Consider the following 23,725-nt stretch of genomic DNA (forward strand, 5'->3'; position numbering starts at 1 on the left):
GGAGGCGGAAGTTGCAGTGGAGCCAAGATCGCTCCACTGCACTCCAATTGGGCCACAAAGTGAGACTGTCTCAAAAAACAAAACAAAACAAAAAAAACCCCCAAAACTAGGGTGTTTCATGAAACTCAGTGATTGGTATGCAGACAGACCCTAGTAAGGGCCTGGAGTGTCAGGAATAGTCTCTGCTTCATCTCTGCTTTCTCCACACATCTGCTTCTTTCTTTCTCCCTGAAAACTAACCTCTGTCTGCCTCCCCGTACTCAAAACAGGAATATGGCTGTGACACAGTCTCTAGTTAGTAAGATGCATCCTCTGGGAAAAGATGAACTGGCACAGTATTTCTTCAGATCTGATTCTAAATTCTTAGGAATAAAAATCCAGGCTGGGCATGGTGGCTCACACCTGTAATCCCAGCACTTTGGGAGGCCAACGCAGGTGGATCACTGGAGGCCAGGAGTTCGAGACCATCCTGGCTAACATGGTGAAACCCCATCTTTACCAAAATTACAAAAATCAGCCAGGCGTGGTGGCACGTGCCTGTAATCCCACCTACTCGGGAGGTTGAGGCATGAGAATTGCTCGAATCCAGGAGGTGGAGGCTGCAGTGAGCCGAGATTGTGCCATTGCACTCCAGCCTGGGCAACAGAGTAAGACCCTGTCTCAAAAAAAAAAAAAAAAATCCAAATAGCCAATTAGGATAATGAGTCTACCTGTGGTCCAGTTGGTACGGCCAGAGATGTACATGCTGAGGAATCCCACAGAAAATCCAGAACTGCTAGGAGTCTACTCCTGTATTCCTGTGGATGGGGGCGGCAGTTTCTAAAGACATCCTAAGAGTGTTAAACACATCCTAAGAGTGTTAAACACACTGAGTAACTTGCTCTACTCCTAGAATCTTTGATATACTGTTAAAGATTTATCCACATCAAAATTGTTATGATGTTCCAGGTCAGCCTTCTAACATAACTATGTAAGTACACTGAATTCACGATTTGTTTTTCCTGTAATGTTAAAAAGATATAATAAGCAGCAGAAAGACCCATTTTTACATTTGGAAATGAAACTGCTTCAAAGGCTCTAGACTTTCCTTTTCTGGCATTAATTCAGTTAATTTGGAAAGTCGGCACACAGGGTAGTTGACCTTCATCCCATAGTGAGACAGCGGAGGAACTCTTGCCCTAATTCACCGGAGAGGGGCATAGCCCCCAATGACCCAGGTTTAAGAAACTGTAATGTTACTTCTGAAGCCAGTCTTTTTTTTTTTTAGATGGAGTCTCACTCTGTCACCCAGGCTGGAGCGGAGTGCAGTGGCGTGATTTCAGCTCACTGCAATCTCCACCTCCTGGGTTCAAGCGATTCTCCTGCCTCAGCCTCCTGTGTAGCTGGGATTACAGGCACGCACCACCACACCCAGCTAATTTTTGTATTTTTAGTAGAGACAGGGTTTCACCATGTTGGCCAGGCTGGTCTGAAACTCCTGACCTCAGGTGATCCACCTGCCATGGCCTCCCAAAGTGCTGGGATTACAGGTGTGAGCCACCACACCTGGCCTGAAGCCAGTCTTTAACTCAGCAGGTTATGCTATTTGACTATTATTTGTGGACATATAATCGATTTTATTTTTATTTTTGAGACAGAGTCTCTTTCTAACTCTACTGGAAGATAAATCTTTCTTACTTGAAATGGAAACAAACTCATAAATTGTGTCCGGCTTAGTCCTTGTAAAATTGTTGTAACATTTACCTAGGATTTTACAACCATTTCCACACTCATAAATCTTGGTCATTGTGCTCAAAACTGTATCTTAAAGTAGGAGCTACTACAGACAATTATATGCTGATGGTTCAAAGGTTCTGAACAGCATAGAAGCTGCTCCATTGTTTGTTCTTGGTATATATACTATGTGTGTTTATAAAGTAAAATTTAAAAAGAGGATACGGAGCAGGAAATTTCACATGAACCTACCTGGTTATAATTTTCTAAGGAATTTTATCTTTCCAACCTAAATCTGGGTTTTGGATTAAGATATCGTTTACAACACTGCCAAGCTCTACTTTTCAATACAACTCTCTTCTTTTCCTTCCTTCCTTTTCTTCCTTTCTTCTTGTTTCTTTTCTTTCTCTTCCTCATTCATTTTTTATTAATTCATTTATTCTCTCTTTGAAACAGCACTATGTAGCATCTAAAGTTATTATTATTTTTGAGACAGAGTTTCGCTCTTGTTACCCAGGGTGGAGTACAGTGGTGTGATCTCGGCTCACTGCAACCTCCGCCTCCTGGGTTCCAGTGATTCTCCTGCCTCAGCCTCCTGAGTAGCTGGGATTACAGGCATGTGCCACCATGCCCAGCTAATTTTGTATTTTTAGGAGAGATGGGGTTCCTGTACGTTGGTCAGGATGGTCTCGAACTCCCGACCTCAGGTGATCCGCCCACCTCGGCCTCCCAAAGTGCTGGGATTAGAGGAGTGAGCCACCACGCCTGGCCTGTTATTATTTTTTGAGATGGAGTCTCGGTCTGTCACCCAGGCTGGAGTGCAATGGCGCGATCTCGGCTCACTGCAAGCTCCGCCTCCCGGGTTCACGACATTCTCCTGCCTCAGCCTCCCGAGTAGCTGGGATTACAGGAGCCTGCAACCATGCCCAGCTAATTTCTTTTTTTTTTTTTTTTGTATTTTTAGTAGAGATGGGGTTTCACCGTGTTAGCCAGGATGGTCTCGATCTCCTGACTTCGTGATCTGCCCACCTTGGCCTCCCAAAGTGTTGGGATTACAGGCGTGAGCCACCGCACCCGGCTCTGTTTTTATTTATTTATATTTATTTATTTGTTTTTGAGACCTAATTAAAAAAATTTTTTTTGGCAGAGATTGGGTCTCGCTATGTTGCCCAGGCTGACCTTGAACTACTGGCCTCAAGGGATCCTCCTGCCTCAGCCTCATGCATAGCTGGGATTACAGACATGAATCACTATGCCTGGCAGGATTAGCAATTTTTCTAAAGATACACTTTCTTATAACTTTTTATTTACACTTTATTTCTACTGCTAATAGATTTCCCAGGATTTATCCCTTCTTTAAAATAGTGTTCAATTCTGGGTAAGTCTGACCTAAGGGTTTCGAATGATAAAAGGGATAAAATCATCATCAAACAAGTGCATGGTCAGACCACCTTTGTCATATGGTCAGAGTCATCCTTGGTACTTGATGGGATAAAAAGAAATACCTGACAGGGTCTTATGAAATGAGCGATTTTTAAGAGTTATAAGAATTCAGAAATTAGGGTAAACAGTGTGTGGTACTATTGTTAGAGAATACATTAATTCCAATTTAAAAACAGAGGGCTGGGCGCGGTGGCTCACGCCTGTGATCCCAGCACTTTGGGAGGCCAAGGCGGGTGGATCACGAGATCAGGAGTTCAAGACCAGCGTGGCCAATATGGTGAAACCCTGTCTCTACTAAAAATACAAAAATTAGCTGGGCTTGGTGGCACATGCCTGTAGTCCCAGCTGCTCAGGAGGCTGAAGCAGGATAATCACGTGAGCCCGGGAGATGGAGGTTGCAGTGGGTCCAGATTGCGCCACTGAACTCCAGCCTGGGCGACCAAGAAAGACTCCGTCTCAAAGAAAAACAACAACAACAAAAAAACATTAGGTCTAAGCCATTTTTTACAAGTAAACATATTTCTTATGAGATATAGTATTGGCTGGGTACAGTGGCTTAGGCCTGTAATTCCAGCACTTTCGGAGGCTGAAGCAGGAGGACTGCTTGAGTCCAGGAGTTTGAGACCAGCCTGGGTTACAGTGAAGTCCTGTGTCTACAAAAAATAATGATAAATAAATGAATAAAAATTATAGTATTTTATTTATACTGTTTTAGTCAGGAATATTATAAACATAAGTTGTTGTTGAAGAGATTAAAAATTATGAAATGGCATTCTCTAGGGAAGCCTGTTTTGCGTGTAAATTCCAGAAATCTCTTCATTTACAGGCTTTGAGTCAAAAAGTAGAGAAGATTTTTCTATACTTAGCTGTTGGAGCATTCATCTGTTTAAAATTTAAGACATAACCCAGGCCAGGCCTGGTGGCTCACGCTTCTAATCCCAGCGCTTTGGGAGGCCGAGGCCTGCGCATCACTTGCGGCTTGAGGTTGAGTTCGAGACCAGCCTGGCCAATACGGTGAAACCCTGTCTCTACTAAAAATACAAAAATTGGCCCGGCGTGGTGGTGCATGTCTGTAGTCTCAGGTACTCGGGAGGCTGAGGCAGGAGAATTGCTTGAACCGGGAGGCAGAGGTTGCAGTGAGTCGAGACCGAGACCGAGCCACTGCACTTCAACCTGGGCAACACAGCAAGGCTCTGTCTCAAAAACAAAAAACAAAAACACAAAACACAAAAACATAACCCAGGTGTCTAGATAAAAATTAAAAAAGGGCTAGGCGCGGTGGCTCTTGCCTGTAATGCCAGCACTTTGGGAGGCCGAGGCGGGCAGATCACTTGGGGCCAGGAGTTCCAGACCAGTCTGGCCAACATGGCAAAACCTGTCTCTACAAAAAATAGAGAAATTAGTCAGGCGTGGTGGCGCACGCCTTTAGTCCCAGATACTGGTGAGGCTGAGGTGGGAGGATCTCTTGAGCCTAGGAGGCTGAAGCTGCAGTGAGCTGACATCGCACCACTGCACTGCAGCCTTGGTGACAGAGCGAGACCTTGTCCCAAAAATAGAGAGGTGGGGTTGGGGATGACACTTGAACCCCAATCTTCAGACTCCTAAGCTTTTCAGTTTTATGACAGTGCTTCATCTTAAGGTAAATGGAAAGTAAATGAAATAATTGTTAGAATATTAATGTTTAATAAGTTTATTTCCGACTGAAATGACGTTTATAAGGTTATCATATAACCTATCTACCATTATCTAATATTTTAAATTTGTTTAATAAAAACAGTATGTTACCATATGCTGTTTATAGCATCTTGCTTTTTAAACAAAGATACCCATTTCCTGTTTTTCTCCCCTTGATATTTGAAGGTTTCACGTTATTTTAAGTCTAATTTTATCATTAACCATTTGATACAAAAATGTGTCCTTGGCAGGGCGCAGTGGCTCACGCCTGTAATCCCAGCACTTTGGGGGGCCGAGGCGGGTGGATCACCTGAGCTCAGGACTTCGAGACCAGCCTGGCCAACATGGTGAAACCCCGTCTCTACTAAAAATACAAAAATTAGCCGGGCGTGGTGGTGGGCGACCTAATTCCAGCTGCTCCGGAGGCTAAGTCAGAAGAACTGCTTGAACCTAGGATGAGGAGGCTGCAGTGAGCCGAGATTGTGCAACTGGACTCCAGCCTGGGCGACAGAGTGAGACTCCGTCTCAAGAAACAAACAAAAACCAAAAAACCAAAAATGTGCCCTGAAGTCTTCCACATTGTATTATTTAAGCCTCACGTGAGTTAGCAAGGTCAGTTTACACGAGATAAACTTAGTAAGGTTAAGTGCCCAGATCCAGGCCATACAAGCGGTCGTTCTATATTCTAAATTCTATGCTTCTTAAAGTTAAGAATGGGTAGTAGTTAAGAAGCTACTACTAACCGTATGAGATAAAATGATATTTTAAAGATGAACAGATGTCGCATTCTAAAAAGGTGAAAACGCGGCAAGGCACAGGAACTCTTCATAATACTGCAGTTTTTAAGAAACATGGGCTGGTCTTGACGAGACCTATAGGCAGACAGGGCTCAAACATTCAAAAGAGCTGCAGAGTAAACTCAACTCCGGGAAAGCGCTGCACTGACTGGCAGATTCCACACGAGACACTGGCCTCCCACGTGTCTTTCAGGAAACATACAAAATTCAAGGGATAAAGGAAGCCAAGAAGGGGTTGCGAAAAAGGGGGAAAAAAAAAAAAAGCGAAAAGAGCTTCCCTGGGACGTTCAGGGAGCGCGGAGGGTGCGGGAAGGCTGGGGCGGGCGGAGGGAACTCGCAGAGCATCTGGCGGGCACCGAGGTCTGGGAACAGGCCTGGAGGCAGCTCGGTTCGTGGAGACAGCGGGCTGCCCGTGGGCCCCACCCTGTAGGGCCCCCCAGTAGATCTGCTCCCTTGGTTCGGGTGGGCAGGGGAGGGCAGAGCGCAAAAGAGAAAAGCAGGGAAGGAGACGTTAGAAGAGCCACAGGTAGGCGCGGGTCAGAGTCCGAGGTTCGAGGGCTCTGGGCCGGCCGCACCTGCGAGCCCTCCGAGGCGCCGTAGCCCCGCCCCTCCGGCGCGTGGCGCCCATGACGCTAGGCGCGCGGGCCGCTCTCCTTACAGAGGTCGCTCTTGTCCGAACGGTCGGCCTCTGCTGCGCTTGCGTGGTCGGGAGGGGAAGTGAGGCGGTTTCCTCGGCGCCTTTTCCGGCAGCGGCGGCGGCAGAACTGGGAGGAGGAGTTGGAGGCCGGAGGGAGCCCGCGCTCGGGGCGGCGGCTGGAGGTAACCCCTTGGACCGAGCTGGAAAGGCGGGCCACCTCGGTCTTCGCTCCTTTGTGGAGCTCTGGCAGTAACTCCCCTCTCCCTCTCTGTTTCTCTGCAGGCAGCGCACCGAGTTCCCGCGAGGATCCATGACCTGACGGGGCCCCGGAGCCGCGCTGCCTCTCGGGTGTCCTGGGTCGGTGGGGAGCCCAGTGCTCGCAGGCCGGCGGGCGGGCCGGAGGGCTGCAGTCTCCCTCGCGGTGAGAGGAAGGCGGAGGAGCGGGAACCGCGGCGGCGCTCGCGCGGCGCCTGCGGGGGGAAGGGCAGTTCCGGGCCGGGCCGCGCCTCAGCAGGGCGGCGGCTCCCAGCGCAGTCTCAGGGCCCGGGTGGCGGCGGCGACTGGAGAAATCAAGTTGTGCGGTCGGTGATGCCCGAGTGAGCGGCGGGCCTGGGCCTCTGCCCTTAGGAGGCAACTCCCACGCAGGCCGCAAAGGCGCTCTCGCGGCCGGGAGGCTTCGTTTCGGTTTCGCGGCGGCGGCGGCGTTGTTGGCTGAGGGGACCCGGGACACCTGAATGCCCCCGGCCCCGGCTCCTCCGACGCGATGGGGAAGGTGCTATCCAAAATCTTCGGGAACAAGGAAATGCGGATCCTCATGTTGGGCCTGGACGCGGCCGGCAAGACAACAATCCTGTACAAGTTGAAGCTGGGCCAGTCGGTGACCACCATTCCCACTGTGGGTTTCAACGTGGAGACGGTGACTTACAAAAATGTCAAGTTCAACGTATGGGATGTGGGCGGCCAGGACAAGATCCGGCCGCTCTGGCGGCATTACTACACTGGGACCCAAGGTCTCATCTTCGTAGTGGACTGCGCCGACCGCGACCGCATCGATGAGGCTCGCCAGGAGCTGCACCGCATTATCAATGACCGGGAGATGAGGGACGCCATAATCCTCATCTTCGCCAACAAGCAGGACCTGCCCGATGCCATGAAACCCCACGAGATCCAGGAGAAACTGGGCCTGACCCGGATTCGGGACAGGAACTGGTATGTGCAGCCCTCCTGTGCCACCTCAGGGGACGGACTCTATGAGGGGCTCACATGGTTAACCTCTAACTACAAATCTTAATGAGCATTCTCCACCCATCCCCTGGAAGGAGAGAAATCAAAAACCCATTCATAGGATTATCGCCACCATCACCTCTTTCAATTGCCACTTTCTCTTCTTTTGAATTTGAACTCTGGAGTTACTGTTCTACAGTTTGGCGGGGAGGGGGCTTGGGGGTTTTCTCTTTTGTTTGTTTCCCTTTCTTTTTCCTTTTTTTTTTTTTTTTTTTGTTGGCTTTGCGTTAGGATGCTCTGATCTGACATTTGACATGAACACAAAGTTGTTAGATCCTCTTGTTGACTTCCAGCAGATGGGATGGGGGAAACACAGCAGTTCTTGGTAAAGTCCTTTGTAATAATAGTTTGATTTTTTTTATTTCGAGAGAATCTTTCATTTTCCTATGTATGCTTTTTTCCTTTTTTGCCCAGTTTCCTTATCACTTGCTGTAGATGGCTTATTTTGCATTCATGCAGACTATGTTGCAAGTCTGTTTCATCTAGTAAACTGAAAATTATTGCTTAATCAAACTGCCGTTTGTCTTTTATATTTAAGGCCTTCCCCCCCCTTCCTTATGAGTTCTAACTTAGTAATTTCAAATGTGACCTTTTATATCTAAGACCAGTATAGTAAACTTAGCCCACAGTGGCAAATAATGAGTAATATTGTAATATGTTCCAGTTGCACCTCAGTATGTTAAACAGGTAATGTAAGAAGTTCTCTGAAATGTCAGCAAGTAAGTTCTGAAACATACATCATGCATGAGTAGGAATAAAACCCAAGTTCCCCATAACGTAGATAACTTAATGCTGCATAAAAATATGAAAGTGTAACCCATGAAGGACACTTTTTCTTTCTACTGCAAAGTTAGCCACTTTGCTGTTTTTCCTCTTTTTTAAACTTTGAAAATAGACTCTTTCCAGAAATTGGAGCAATAATGGTGTTACCACACGCAGATTAAATAATTTGTAGATATTTTAAATGACTTTTGGGCAAAACTGGAATGTATACTTTTACCTTGTTTCAAACACCTAAGACCAGTAATTTAAAAATTACTAAAAGGTTTACTTTGTTCATTAATAAAACATTTAACAATTCAAATTATATGCACCTTTTACCTAGTTGAAAAAAATACACATTCCTGTTTTCACATTATAGCAACTGATTAAGCTGAAGCTGTAAGTCATTTTTTATAGATGAGTGATCCGCATCTCCATCAATTAGAACACTGGAAAAGATGTTTTATAAAAGAGGTATTTAATTTTGTTTGTAGGATTAACTCATGCAAATAATAAAAAAGATATCCTGTTGGTTCAATAGTACACTGTCTCCTTTAAGGAAGGAAGTGTGATGAATGAATGATGTGTAGACTTGAGGGATGACTATTAAAGGGGACGTAGGATGAAGAGAAAGAACCTACAGATGACAATGAATGTAAACTTATTTTTTTCATGTGTAAGCAGTGTGCTCGCTGGTGATATCCAGATCCTAACAAGATTACTTGGTTAGCTGGTTAGGACCAGTAACTGGATTGCGACCACTATGATAATATTTTGAACCAAATGTTAATGCTTGATGCAGAATTGTAAAGCAGCATCTGGTTCCTATATAGCCTTAAGGATTAATTTTAGTGATCCTCAAGGAATTAAATAGGGAATTTCAGAAATGTAGACTGCAAAGGCAGTATACAGGAAAAGGTGGAGTGGGTTTTGTTGATGAGGGTGTCTGAAAACTAAAATTGAGCGGGATATCATGGTATAGTTGGACAGTATTGGTCCTTCACACTTTGGCCATATTGTATAATGGAGCTTTTACCAAAGATGTATGAGAAGTGTAAGACTATAAAAAAATGAACTATTCAAAGTAAAACTCTTGACAAACATTTTACTTAAAGCAGATGCAAAAGGGTATTCTCATGTAGGCTCCTGTTGGTGCAGAGGGATTTTTTTGATTTCAAGATACAACTAAAGTACGAAGTTCTCAGTTTCACTTTAGTAGAAAGAGCTCTAGAAATGAGGCTGATAAACACATCTAAGAACACTGGTTGCTTTCTAAAATTTCCAAAGCTCCACCATAAATGTAATTTTTAGTGTTTCAAATGATTGCATTTTAAAGTATATAAATATGGGTTATCCAATATCAATGCTATAGTAACATCCTGAAACAAAACAAGCACAAAGGTATAAATGCCTAAACTGGAGGAAACTTGAAACCCTCATGTTAAATCTTAAATGTAGTATTTCTAACTTGTGAAGACAGATTGGTAGGCAGCCATTTTTTTGTGTCTTAAAATAACTGGGGGCATAGTTAAAATTTTATACATCAAGTGATTGCTATTATTGAATGTTGCAGGTGAGATGTGGTTATTTTTAGTTTATTTGAAATGTTTGACTGGAAAGGGGGGAGGGGGAAGCAAATATTTGAAATTTGGAAAACCCTAAACCTTTTGGTAAGAAATTGTAATTTTCACTTAAAATTTTCTTTAAGGATAGAAGAGGTTTATAATTGATGTAGTTAAATTGAACAATAACCATTGGTGACTGGAGCAGGTAATTATAGCCTGCAGAAAAAATTATCTAAGAATTTTAAAAATAAGATCCTGAAGTTGTTTAATTGCATCCATTTCTGTATTTATGTGAATTTATAAACTGCAGTAAGTTTTGAATGAGGTTAATCTTGTTTAATATAAGTAAATGAGTCTGTAGACTGTGATCTCCCCAAACTAAAAAGTACAGTACTTGGAATTGTGTTCTTTATGGTTGTAGTGTTGGTAAAGCACTAATATGCAGAAAATAAAGGAATTACACAGTGCAGTTTCTCACGTTATGTTACTCGCTTGAACTAGATAAGTGGGACGTGTGGTGTGTCGGGCCATGTTATTCTCCAGGGTATATGGTAAAAAGTGACTTAATTTGGAAGTTGCCTGACTTTTGTAAGAAAAAAAAATCAATTTGGTTCTTGTAAATGCTGGCTGTTTGAGGTAATGCGCCCTGTTTTAGTTCCACCAACTTAATCTGATTGTATGATAATTTAGAATACCACAGTTAAACAATTTTTAAAATTTGAGGTCCCATAGCAGTCTTTATTCTGCTGTTTTTTCCAAATTACAACCTTAGCATTTTTAGAAGTAGAGAATTGTGTCTAAAGAATTGGCCTTAAGTCTTAAGTTCAGGCCTTAATTCTTTATAGACTTTTGGATTTCAAAGTTTCTTTTAGAGGTCAAATTGTTTGTCCTATCGAAATGGCAAAACTGTATTCATTTAGAAAGTAAAATAGTATCATAGAGGATAAGGTTGGAAGAAAGAAAAGTAAAAGATGAATAACTTGCTGGATAAAAGGGTTTGAAAGACATTCTTGTAAGCCTTTCCTCCTATATCAGCAATTTTTATAGTGTGATTTTAGAATGTCTTCATGTGATCTCTAGTATGATTTAACCCCATGTTAATATTTATTAACATATTTAGTACTGTGGTTAAGATACTGTGACAAAGTATCAATTTTTCAGTGCTAGCAGTAGAAAATATTTTCCCCATGAATGGGTTTTTATGTTTTAATATAAGCTTAGAAGTAGCCATAATCTGAATGGTGATGGAGCTTACAAAATTCCAGAAGTTATTTTCTCAATACCTTGCCCAATATGTATCAGGATTACAAGTAAGGTAAGTTGTATCTTTCCTTATAGGTAAAAACTGTATTTGTAAAACCACATACAGCAATTATAAGAAATTTTTAAGTGATTAGTCACTGAACATAATATATTTGGAGTATAATATTCAATATTATCTAGCCTTTTGCTTTAATTAAATGGTAAGGATTAGTAAAGGTTACAGTATTAGAGAGTTTACAAAAATGGAATGTTGGGAGATGGAGCCATAGAAGAGGCAAAGCAACTTGTTGCTTTGCCAAACAAAAGTTGCCAGACTAGACTAGTGAGCTGAACAGGCAAGGAACACAGAGGTGAGATCAAAGAAGGCAGAACAAGAATGGAGCGGGATTTAGGAATTAAAACAAATTTGCAATTAAATATAACTGAAGTAATGGTAAATTTCAAGAGAATTAGACTGCAAGAACTAACCTCACATTGTGGGAAAATAAAAATTTTAACCTTTTCCCCCTTTATTTGAAATGTTTTATGACTACTTGAAAGAATTTAAAAATGAAAGTATTTGTCAGTTTTGTCCTTGAATATCTTTCATTTGTTATAGAATACATATTTTGTCCATAGTATTTTGTTTTATAAGTGTGAGGGTAGTTTTTTTTTTGAGAGCCTACTAATATGCCTGGCATTGTTTAGGTGCAGGAGATCGACAGTGAAAAAAAAAAACAAAAAATCTGTATTCATGGAACTTACCTGGAGGGTTGGGGGCAGAGAACAAAGATCAGATGATAAGTAAAAGTCTGTTAGGTTATATGCTATATATTGTACAATATGTTATGTATGTACACATATTAGGGAACAGGTAGGTGTGTTCGGAGAAGACCTCATTGAGGTGATGTTTGAGCAGATACTTGAGGAAATGTTAATATTGGTATAATTGACATAGTCACAGAAAGATAATAGTATAGTGTAAAGCAGAGGTGGGAAAACTGGCCAAGGGCAAATCTGGCTGCAGCCTGTTTTTTATAGGGACTGTGCTAGAATGGGTGTTACATTTTTAAAGGATTTGTAAAGTTTGTAAGAAAAAACCACAAATATGTGACAGACAATATATGGCCTGAAAAGCCTAAAATGTTTACTATCTGGCTCTTAGGAAAAACATTTGACCTCGAGTGTAAAGCCAATTTTTAAAACATTATCAAAATTTATAGGAAATGGAACAATTGAAAGTGAAAGGCCATTGTTAAATGAATCTAATCAAAATTTTAGGACACAGAGGCTGGGCGCGGTGGCTCACGCCTGTAATCCCAGCACTTTTGGAGGCCAAGGCGGGCGGATCACGAGGTCAGGACATTGAGACCATCCTGGCTAACACTGAAACCCCATCTCTACTAAAAATACAAAAAATTAACCGGGCGAGGTGGTGTGTGCCTGTAGTCCCAGCTACTCGGGAGGCTGAGGCAGAATGGTGTGAACCTGGGAGGTGGAGCTTGCAGTGAGCCGAGAGCGGGCCACTGCCACTCCAGCCTGGGTGACAGAGCGAGACTCCGTCCCAAAAAAAAAAAAAAAATTTAGCGCACAGTGACATAGAATTTCCACATTTTATACATTTAGTGAGCTAAGACTTGTTATTGAGTAGTCTAACCTGGATTTTGTTTTTCTAAATGAGTTTAAATGCGTGAAATCAGTAGTTTCTCAGTTTTGATTTTAACACAGTTGTTTAAAACTGTGAGTCACTTCATTTTAAATATTTCTTTTATTTTTGTGGTAGTTTTACTGGTCTTTGGATTTAAGTTAAATGTGATTCTCTGTTACGTGTCCTTTCTTCCAGATAACCTAGATTAGTTTGGTGTGGGTTCAGATAACATCGTTTAACTGTGGCTTTTTTATCCACTCTTGCTGTAATTAAGTCATAAGTCTATTATTTTTATGGAGAAAGTTTGTAAGGGGAAGTGTTTTATTGACGTGGAAACTTATGGTGCATGATATTTGGTTTCCAGTATTATTCCTCTAACCAATATAAACTAGAAAAATTTGCTTCACACATGGATTATTTCTTGCCTAGAGGGTTATATATTAATACTAAATCATACTAAATAATTTCTACAAGTAGGATGAGAAATCTATATTTTAAACTATTTAAACTATTACAAAGTTGTGAAACCTATAACTATTTTAGACTACTACAAAGTAATCTAGCAGAAGTTATGGAAGTAAATTTTATTGAGGACATTTAGAGATGAGCTTTAAAAAAATGAAAACATTTGTAGTTCATAGAAAGACCTATGTGAAACTAGTTATTTATGATTATAAAAGTTGTTTTCCATTACAGCTGAATAGCCTGAGAAGGTTATAGCATATGAGAGAGGAAAAAAAAACATTGTTGTGGTAGAGCAGAAATTTGGATCTTTGAAGTTGGTTATAATAAGGCAAACCAAAGTGCTTTCTCTGCATGTCTTTATTTTTTATTTTATTTATTTATTTATTTATTTTTGAGATGGAGTCTCGCTCTTGTCGCCCAGGCTGGAGTGCAGTGGCTCCATCTCAGCTTGCTGCAACATCCCCCTCTCTGGTTCAAGTGATTGTCCCGCTTCAGCCTCCCGTGTAGCTGGGATTACAGGCATGCGCCACCACGCCCAGCTAATTTTGTATTTTTAGTAGCGATGGGGTTTCACCGTGTTGGCTGTTCTCGAACTCCTGAGCTCAGGCAATCCACCCGCCTCGGCCTCCCAAAGTGCTGGGGTTATAGGTGTGAGCCACCACCGTGCCTGCCCATGTGTTTATTTATTTATTTATTTGAGAAGGAGTCTCGCTCAGTCACCCAGGCTGGAGTGCAGTGGCGCGATCTCGGCTCACTGCAACCTCCGCCTCCCAGGTTGAAGAGATTCTCCTGCTTCAGCCTCCCAAGCAGCTGGGACCACAGGTGCACCACAACACCTGGTTAGTTTTTTTTGTTTGTTTGTTTGTTTTTTTGTATTTTTAATGGAGATGGAATTTCACCATGTTGGCAGGCTAGCCTCGAACTCCTGACCTCAGGTGATCCACCCACTTTGGCCTCCCAAAGTCCTGGGATTACAGGTGTGAGCCACCGCGCCCGGCCCACGTGTTTATTTTTAAAAGTTAGTTTTATGAATAAGTCCTAGGTTGGAGTTAGGCCTAAGGAAATCAAACTCAGAAATATTCTAAGAATAGTAAGAGTTAGCATTTACTGAATGTTTGCCATGTGTCAGGCATTGTTCTAAGCATTGAATGGGTATTAATTCTCTAAATCCTCACAGCCACCTTGGGAGATAGGGCTCTCATTTTATAGTTGAAAAAACTGAGGCATACAGAGGTATATGTTAATAAGTAGCAGAGCCTGAATTTGGATTCACGTAGTCTCTGCTGTACTATGAATGTGACTAAAGTGAACCAGTGCTTACTCATGTTCTTAGTATCTTTTTGGTGTATGTTTTCTTATAAATACCTGGCTTTAAGTAAATTTCCTATAATTTTCTTATTTTATCATCAATAAGATTTATTTATTTATTTATTGAGACGGAGTCTTGCTTTGTCGCCCAGGCTGGAGTGCAGTGGCGCGATCTCGGCTAAGTGCAAGCTCCGCCTCCCGGGTTCAGGCCATTCTCCTGCCTCAGCCTCCCGAGTAGCTGGGACTATAGGCGCCCGCCACCGCGCCCGGCTAATTTTTTTGTATTTTCAGTAGAGACGGGGTTTCACCGTGTTAGCCAGTATGGTCTCGATCTCCTGAACTCATGATCCGCCCGCCTCGGCCTCCCAAAGTGCTGGGATTACAGGCGTGAGCCACCGCGCCCGGCCATCAGTAAGTTTTGAGTCCCTGTATAATTTCACTCTTGTGTACAGTGGAAAACACAGTATTAGGCACTTAGGGAACTTTTTTTCCCTGTAAAAATCAAATTTGACTGCTTGATAGTGAATTTGACAGATCATTGTGAAAAATAGGAAAAGTTAAAATTTTCACTCAGCTGATTATTTGTATACTTATATATAGATTTCTTTTAAGAAAAGTTTTATATGGAATGCTTCATGAATTTGTGTCATCCTTGCACAGGGGCCATGTAATCTCTGTATTGTTCCAATTTTAGTATATGTGCTGCTGAAGTGAGCATCCCAGTTAAATTTCAATTAGATAAACTATTTTTTTAGTACAAGTGCATCCCAAGCAATATACTAAAATTATATATTAAATTATACTATATATATAAATTATATACTAAAACTTAAATTGAAATTTAACTGGCCATCCTATATTTTACCTACAATCCTATATCTGACTTTGAGTGGTACGAAAGGAGGTAAGATTCAAAACGTCTAAGTTTAAAAAGATATTTAGGAACCCTCAAGAACTCTACCAAGTAGTTTGGATATTGTTTTGTGTGTAATGGGAGCCACTGAATTTTTACATATGTAAATATATATATATACACACATATCTTTCTGTGCATATAGATAGATAGATAGCAGGAGAGAGTCACAGTGTTTAGGAGTATTTAGTAGCTTTGTATAGAATCATGTATCAAGATTATGGATAGAGGTTGGAAGAAAGAAGTCCTTTCAGGAGACTTTGTTGATAATTCAGTTGAGAAAATGAGGGCCAAGTACAGTGTAGAGAAAATGAGAAAGAAGTGAGATAATGAAATAAATTGGTGAAATATGTTACTTGTGGAGGAAGAAAGCATTAACAATTGTGATCTGAATTTTTTTTTTTTTTTTTTTTGAGACAGAGTCTTGCTCTGTCACCCAGGCTGGAGTGCAATGGCATGATCTCAGCTCACTGCAACCTCTGCCTCCTAGGTTCAAGTGATTCTCCTGCCTCAACTTCCCATGTAGCTGGGACTACGGGTGCCCACCACCATGCCCCGCTAATTTTTGTGTTTTTAGTAGAGATGGGGTTTCACCATGTTGACCAGGCTGGCCTCGAACTCCTGACCTCAGATGACGCGGTCGCCTCAGCCTCCCAAAGTGCCGAGATTACAGGTGTGAGCCACTGTGCCCCGCCTTGATCTGTTTTTTTTTTGAGATGGAGTTTCACTCTTGTCGCCCAGGCTGGTGTGCAATGGCGCGATCTTGACTCACTGCAACCTCCGCCTCCCAGGTTCAAGCGATTCTCCTGCCTCAGACTCCCGAGTAGCTGTAATTACAGGCGCCTGCCACCACGCCCGGCTACTTTTTTTTTTTCTTTTGTATTTTTAGTAGAGACAGGGTTTCACTATGTTGGCCAGGCTGGTCTTGGACTCCTGACCTCGTGATCTGCCCGCTTCGGACTGCCAAAGTGCTGCGATTACAGGTGTCAGCCACTGTGTCCGGCCCGGCCTTGATCTTAATTCTTACATAAAAGATAATGATAACACCATTGGTAGAAATCAGGATATATAGCATACTTCAATGGAGAGACATTGATAATTGGGTAAAGTACTTTGTTTGCAGTGCTGAAAAAGAGTTTGAATCTGTTAGGGATTCTCTCTTTTGTAACTATTCTTAGAGCAGTGCTGCCCGATAGAAACATAATGCAAGCGAAATATGTAATTTAAAATTCTTAGTGCTCACATTTAAAAAATAGAAGTGAATTTAATTTTAATAATGTTTTATTTAACCCAATATATCAAATATTTCAATATGTCAGCAGTATGAAAAAGAATTTTTTTTTTTTTCTGAGACGGAGTCTCGCTTTGTCGCCCAGGCTGGAGTGCAGTGGCACGATCTCGGCTCACTGCAAGCTCCGCCTCCCGGGTTCACGCCATTCTCCTCCCTCAGCTTCCCGAGTAGCTGGGACTACAGGTGCCTGCCACCATGCCCGGCTAATTTTTTTTTTTGTATTTTTAGTAGAGACGGGGTTTCACCATGTTAGCCAGGATGGTCTCAATCTCCTGACCTCATGATCTGCCACCTTAGCCTCCCAAAGTGCTGGGATTACAGGCGTGAGCCACCGGCCCCCCCCCCCCGCCTTTTTTTTTTTTGAGACGGAGTCTTGCAACCTCTGCCTCCCGGGTTCAAGTGATTCTCCTGCCTCAGCGTGCCGAACAGCTGGGACTACAGGCACCTGCCACCATGCCCAGCTAATTTTTTTTTTTTTTTTTGTATTTTTTAGTAGAGACAGGGTTTTCACCATATTGGCCAGGCTGGTCTCAAACTCCTGACCTCGTGATCCACCTGCCTCAGCCTCCCAAAGTGTGAAATAATTATTAATGATATATTTTACATACTTTTTTTTTTTTGGAGACTGGGGTCTTGCTATGTTGCCAAGGCTGGCCTCAAGAGATCCTTTCTGCCCTTAGCCTCCCTAGTAACTGGGACTACAGGTGCGTGCCACCATGCTCAGCTCTACATTCTTTATTTCATACCAAATCTTCACAATTCAAATGTGTATTTTACATTTAAAGCACATCTCAATTCAGACTAGCCACATTTCAGTTCTCCATAGCCACATGTGGCTAGTGGCAATCATATTGGACAGCTCATTCTTAGAGGGTGATTTTTTTCTTTTTTTCCCCATACTGTACCTGCAACTTAAGTAACTATAGTAGGGGATACCAGTTGAGATGATTTAGATGTGATGAATTTTTCTAGGCCAGAGGTTGGCAAACCATGACCTGTAAACAAAATTGGTCCCACTGTTCTGTTTTTGTAAATAAAGTTTTATCAGAACACAGCCACAAGCATTCATTTGTGTATTGTCTATGGCTGCTTTTGCACAACAGCAGAGTTTGTGACAGAGGCCCTATGGCCCACAAAGCCTAGAACATTTATTATTTGGCCCTTTACAGAAAGAATTTAGACCCTAAAGTCAAGTCTCTGGGATAAAACATATACCTTATACTTTTTCTCTTTTTCTTTTTTCTTTTTTTTGAGATAGAGTCTCGCTCTGTTGCTCACGCTGGAGTGGAGTAGCGTGATCTCGGCTCACTGCAACCTCTGCCTTCTGGGTTCAAGCAATTCTTCTGCCTCAGCCTCCCGAGTAGTGGGGATTACAGGTGCATGCCACCACGCCCGTCTGATTTTTGTATTTTTAGTAGAGGCAGGATTTCACCATGTTGGCCAGGCTGGTTTCAAACTCCTGACCTCAAGTGATCTGCCAGCCTCGCCCTCCCAAAGTGCTGGGACTACAGGCGTGAGCCACTGCACCCAGCCTACATATTTTATACATTTAAATTAGGTTCCCCAAAGAAATAATATTTGAAATGATTAAAATATTGTATATATATTGATTCATTTATTCACCATTTACTGAAACCCTACTAAGTTCCATGTGCCATACTAGGCTCTATTAGCAAGATAAATCGGATTAATGACAGATCTGTTGCATCACAGCCACCATGTCCTACTGGATTCAATGCTTAAAACACACACACACACGCACACACACAGCAGTTTGTTAGGAGCCTCTCTTCCTCAAGGCTATTGCTTTGAAGTCAACAAGACTTAGGCTTGAGTATACTTACTAGCTGCGGTATCATGGACAAATAACACATGTTTGTGCATCAAGTTTCTTATGTGTGAAATGGAAGATGATACCACCTATTGTGCTGATCTGTTGTGAGAATTACATCTATCGCTTCTCGGCCTTTTGGCTAAGATCAAGTGTGAGAATTACATCTAAAGCCCATAGCATGCTGACAGGCACACAATATTTATTCAATAATAAGTACTGTTATTTAACTCTATACTCCGTTTTCTCATCCTGTAGATATTTTTTCCTCTAACTCCTAAATTACCGTGGAAGAAAATATCCTACAATTCAGAACTGGTGCTGATAAAGTATTAAACCTAAGTTTGCAAATATTAAGGGAAGTTTCATAGTAAATGTAACTATTTTAGTTAAATAGGGATTAAGCTAATCAGCATGATGCCTCCATATTAGAAATTCTTTTAAATTTCACTCCGTGGCTATTTGAATGATAAATACAAATAAATTTTGAGTCTAGTCTCAGCTATATCACTAACTGTTACGATTTTACTGGACAAATATCTAGTTACAGCCACCATAAGTTCACTTTCTACATTTTTGAGACGGGAGACACCATCATCTACATTTGTAATTATAATGTGACTACAATTACTTGGACATTGTCATTCCAAGAGGAGACTCTTAACTATGGGGGAAAAAAAAAGCTAACAGCATTAAGATTACTTCCTTTTTTTTTTTCTTTTTTTTTGAGACAGAGTCTCACTCTATTACCCAGGCTGGAGTGCAGTGGTGCCATCTCAGCTCACTGTAACCTCCACCTCCCGGGTTCAAGATATTCTCCTGCCTCAGCCTCCCGAGTAGCTGCGACTACAGGCGTGAGCCACCACACCAGGCTAATTTTTGTATTTTTAGTACAGATGGGGTTTCACCATGTTGGCCAGGATGGTCTCTATCTCTTGACCTCGTGATCCACCCCCTTGGCCTCCCGAAGTGCTGGGATTACAGGCGTAAGCCACTGTGCCCAACCAAGATTACTTCCTTTTCAAATGCATTGTTTCTGCAAGTTTTCCTTACCTCTAGAAAACTGAGTAGCACGTGTTCCTCATTTCATACTCCACCCCCAACCATCAATACCTACAATACCCACCTGAACAATGTTTTGAAAATTAAATGACTCTCTTAAAGTGTTTTTATAAACTTTAACACACATCTCCCTCTGGTATCACACCCTTAACATCTATCATCTTGTCTTTGTCACCAGCTTTCTGGAACACTCCTATTAGCTTCTCTACTGCCTCCGGTCTCTACTGCAAACTAGTTTCTGGCCATTTCACCCAATCTTTCTAACTAAGGAAGGTTCCAATGCCTTTTTTTTTTTTTTTTTTTTTGAGATGGAGTCTCACTCACTCTGTCGCCCAGGCTGGAGTGCAGTGGTGCTATCTTGGCTCACTGCAACCTCTGCCTGCTGGGTTCAAGCGATTCTCCTGCCTCAGCCTCCCGAGTAGCTGGGACTATAGGCATGCACCACAACACCAGCTAATTTTTGTATTTTTAGTGGAATTTTTAGCAGGGTTTCACCATGTTGGCCAGGCTCGTCTTGAACTCCTGACCTCAGGCTATCTGCCCGCCTCTGCATCCTAAAGTGCTGGGATTACAAGTGCCCGGCCAGGTCCCAATGACTTTCTAACGTCAATTCTAAAGAATTCTTTTTGAACTTCAATCTTCTCTCTATAGGATATGTTCTCTCCTCTAATTTGTTCCCTGTCAGGTGCTTGTGTGTGCTCCTGAAGACAAAGCAAAATTTGGAGGGGTGGGGTCTTATTTGAAGTATATGAGGAAGGCACTTCCTTGCAATGAGTGAGGGAGTTGGCAACTTTTAATAACCCCCAATCATTCTTCTTTATTTATTCAATAGCACCTGAGGGCCTGGTTGAAGAGAAAGGCTTTGAGGTAGGGGATGAGGCACAAGGGGCAAGAAAGCAGAGAGCAAACTCTTGTTGTCTCCCATCCCGTGTTGTTAGGTAGGGGTACATCATATTATTATAGTTAGAGCTATACCTATCTATGTGTTCCTGATGAAGGCATTGTTTGCAAGTTGCTCTTTTTCAACAGCAACATTAGTACCAGGTGATTACTGAACCCTTCACAGTTTGTCTTGCCCTTACTTGGAGAGAGCTAGATGTATCCTGTTTCTGCTGTGCATTTGGCCAACAGTCACGGGCGTGTGAATACGTGCCTTTGGTGTGTTTGTGTTCAATTCTCTTCATTTCTTTTTGTGTCTTGGACTTTGCATTAGGTAAACTCACGAACTTATTCATAAGGAACTCAACTTTTATGGTGTATAAATATTTAAAGAATACGTGAAAAAACAAGATGAAGGACAGGCTTATTTTCAGAGGTTTGTGCATGGTAGCAGAAAACATACATTTTAATGAAGTCATCTTTGTGCCAGTGAGCATTTGACTATTCACTTTTAAGAAGTGGAAAAAAATTCCTGAATTTTTTCGATAACTTTTAGAAAAGTCTTGTAGCATGTTCTGAGTTTGATCCACTGTTCACTGAATTATATGATAGGACTTCAATTTTAAAAGTGTATAAAAGCTTGTAGAAAGATTTGGTTTATTAAAAAGATTATGATGTGAAAAGCTAGCTCTAAAGTATTAAAGCTTTATTTTTCCCCCATTCTGAATTAAAATAGGAAGGGAGAGAGGAAGACGAGTCAGTGTTAAGGCCACGAGGTTGAATCATCTAAGGAAATGAGTCAGTGACTATAAACCGTAACTTTCCTTTTTCTGGGGCTTTGACTTGGAGAGCTTAATGTTGAATTATTTGAAAAATCTTGCTTGATATCAGTGAATTTAAAATAAGTTTCTTTTTTGTTTTGAGAAACCTTGTAATATTACTTGGATTCATTTATTTTTTATTTTTATTTTTATTTTTTGTGAGACGGAGTCTCGCTCTGTCTCCAGACTGGAATGCAGTGGTGTGATCTCAGCTCACTGCAACCTCCACCTTCTGGGTTCAAGTAATTCTCCTGCCTCAGCCTTCCGAGTAGCTGGGACTACAGGCGTGTGCCGCCACACCCAGCTAATTTTTGTATTTTTAGTAGAGACAGGGTTTCACCATGTTGGCCAGGATGGTCTCTATCTCTTGACCTCGTGATCCGCCCGCCTGGACCTCCCAACGTGCTGGGATTACAGGCGTGAGCCACCACACCCGGCTGGATTCATGTATTATTTCAACAAATATTCAGCAGAAAAAAGTAGTGGGTATATTCTTCAAACCAAAAGACATGCAGTGATTTGAAAATATGGGTAATGTATCAGTATCTCTGTGTATATATTTAGCTCTAGGTAACCAATAGTGATTCTTAATCTGCTTTTAAAACAAGTTTTTTGAGGTTAATAACTGATGACTCATTATTGGATTTAGGATAAACCTAGAATGCTGGTAGCTATTGACACATCATATTTCTATTTGATATGCTGGAGTTTTTTTCCTAGTCATGAATTATTTCTTAGGAACCCTGAGCCCATAATTGAAATAAATGCATTGTATTTTGGCTTATTTTTGAAACTTTAAAAATCTCAAATGGTGTCAGGCGTGGTGGCTCACACCTGTAATCCCAGCACTTTGGGAGGCCAAGGCGGGTGGATCATGAGGTAAGGAGATCGAGACCATCCTGGCTAACACGGTGAAACCCTGTCTGTACTGAAAATACAAAAAAAAATTAGCCGGGCGTGGTGGCGGGCGCCTGTAGTCCCGGCTACTCAAGAGGCTGAGGCAGGAGAATGGTGTGAACCCTGGAGGCGGAGCTTTCAGTGAGCTGAGATGGTGCCACTGTGCTCCAGCCTGGGCAACAGAGTGAGACTCCGTCTCAAAAAAAAAAAAAAATCTCAAATGTAACTAATGATCAAGTCTGTAGGTAAACATAGATAGGTCTCTCAAGGTAAACGCTGGCATATTATATAAAAAATTCTTGACCTTTTATGATTGATTGCTTGTCTTTATGACTTGGACTCTTTTTATAAGATTGGATTGCATTTTTAATTCTCTCCAACTCATGAGTAATACTTGATTTATGACAGTAAATGCATTTTACACAAGAACCTAATATTTAGAAACTTACTGAAGTATCTTAAATCCTGTTTTTGTCATCAAGACAAACTTGAATTAAAGACTAAAACATTACATTTTTATTTTTTATTTTTTTTGCTTAGTATAATAATATGGTAGTGGTATCTTAGGGGAAATGTTTTAAATAAATACTAATATATCTTTTTCTTTTATTATTTCTTTGTATCTTGTTGAATACAGTATGGATTTTAGACTAGCATGACAACATTTCTAAATTGCCTTCTGGTCAAGAGTGGTGGTTCACACCTGTAATCCCAGTACTTTGGGAAGCCAAGATGGAAGGATTGCTTGAGGCCAAGAGTTTGAGACCCACCTGGGCAATATAGTGAGACCATGTCTGTTTTTTTTTTCTTTTTTTCAATAGAGATGAGGTTTTGCCATGTTGGCCAGGCTCGTCTCGAACTCCTGAGGCTCAAGTGAACCACCCACCTCGGCCTCCCAAAGCGCTGGGATTACAGGTGTGAGCCACCACGCCCAGCTAGACCACATCTCTTTTTAAACAATCAATCAATCAATCAATCAATATGGTTGGCAGGGCTATTGTTTCCATATGCTTAGACATCCTAGACATGTTAATTTTTCTCCTTTCAAACCTATGGTAATTTCTAGGTTCTTTTTCTTGCTGCATGTCCCAATCTAATAAAACCTAAAGTGTTACCCACTGATACACCTCAGAGTCCATGCTGCTTTGCTGAGCATCAAAATAGTGATTTAGGAAATTGTGATTTCTGGATTCTGGATTACAGTGTTAGAAATACCCAAGAAATTAGGATCTGGAAACATCCTATGTATGATGCTATGAAGGCCATTCATTGAATGGAAAAAGGATTGAAGATGGAAGAGAACCTCCTTTCCTCATATAAGCCATATATGATACTTATCTTTTTTTTTTTGAGATGGAGTTTCACCCTGTCATCCAGGCTGGAGGGCAGTCGCGGGATCTTTGTGGCTCTCTGCAACCTCCGCCTCCTGGGTTCAAGGGATTCTCCTGCCTTAGCCTCCTGAGTACCTTGGATTACAGGTGTGTGCCACCACA

General features: G+C 41.8%; 1 protein-coding gene and 1 non-coding gene across 2 annotated transcripts; one reads left to right on the top strand and one right to left on the bottom strand.

Moving 5' to 3' along the window:
• The first annotated feature begins 7,027 nt into the window (after positions 1-7,027).
• Positions 7,028-10,344, top strand: ARF6 (ADP ribosylation factor 6). The gene has a single exon (XM_509935.9). The coding sequence runs from the start codon at positions 7,028-7,030 to the stop codon at positions 7,553-7,555; it is 528 nt and encodes a 175-aa protein (XP_509935.2). The 3' UTR covers positions 7,556-10,344.
• Positions 10,345-15,150: 4,806 nt separating this feature from the next.
• Positions 15,151-15,256, bottom strand: LOC112205411 (U6 spliceosomal RNA). The gene has a single exon (XR_002939378.1). It is a non-coding gene; the product is annotated as a U6 spliceosomal RNA (small nuclear RNA).
• Positions 15,257-23,725: the final 8,469 nt, after the last annotated feature.

This window comes from Pan troglodytes, chromosome 15, assembly GCF_028858775.2.
Source record: "Pan troglodytes isolate AG18354 chromosome 15, NHGRI_mPanTro3-v2.0_pri, whole genome shotgun sequence".
Classification (NCBI taxonomy): Eukaryota; Metazoa; Chordata; class Mammalia; order Primates; family Hominidae; genus Pan; species Pan troglodytes.

What these genes read in the sequence shown, in the direction of transcription:
- ARF6 (XM_509935.9), top strand. Translation starts at nt 7,028, where the DNA reads ATGGGGAAGGTGCTATCCAAAATCTTCGGGAACAAGGAAATGCGGATC.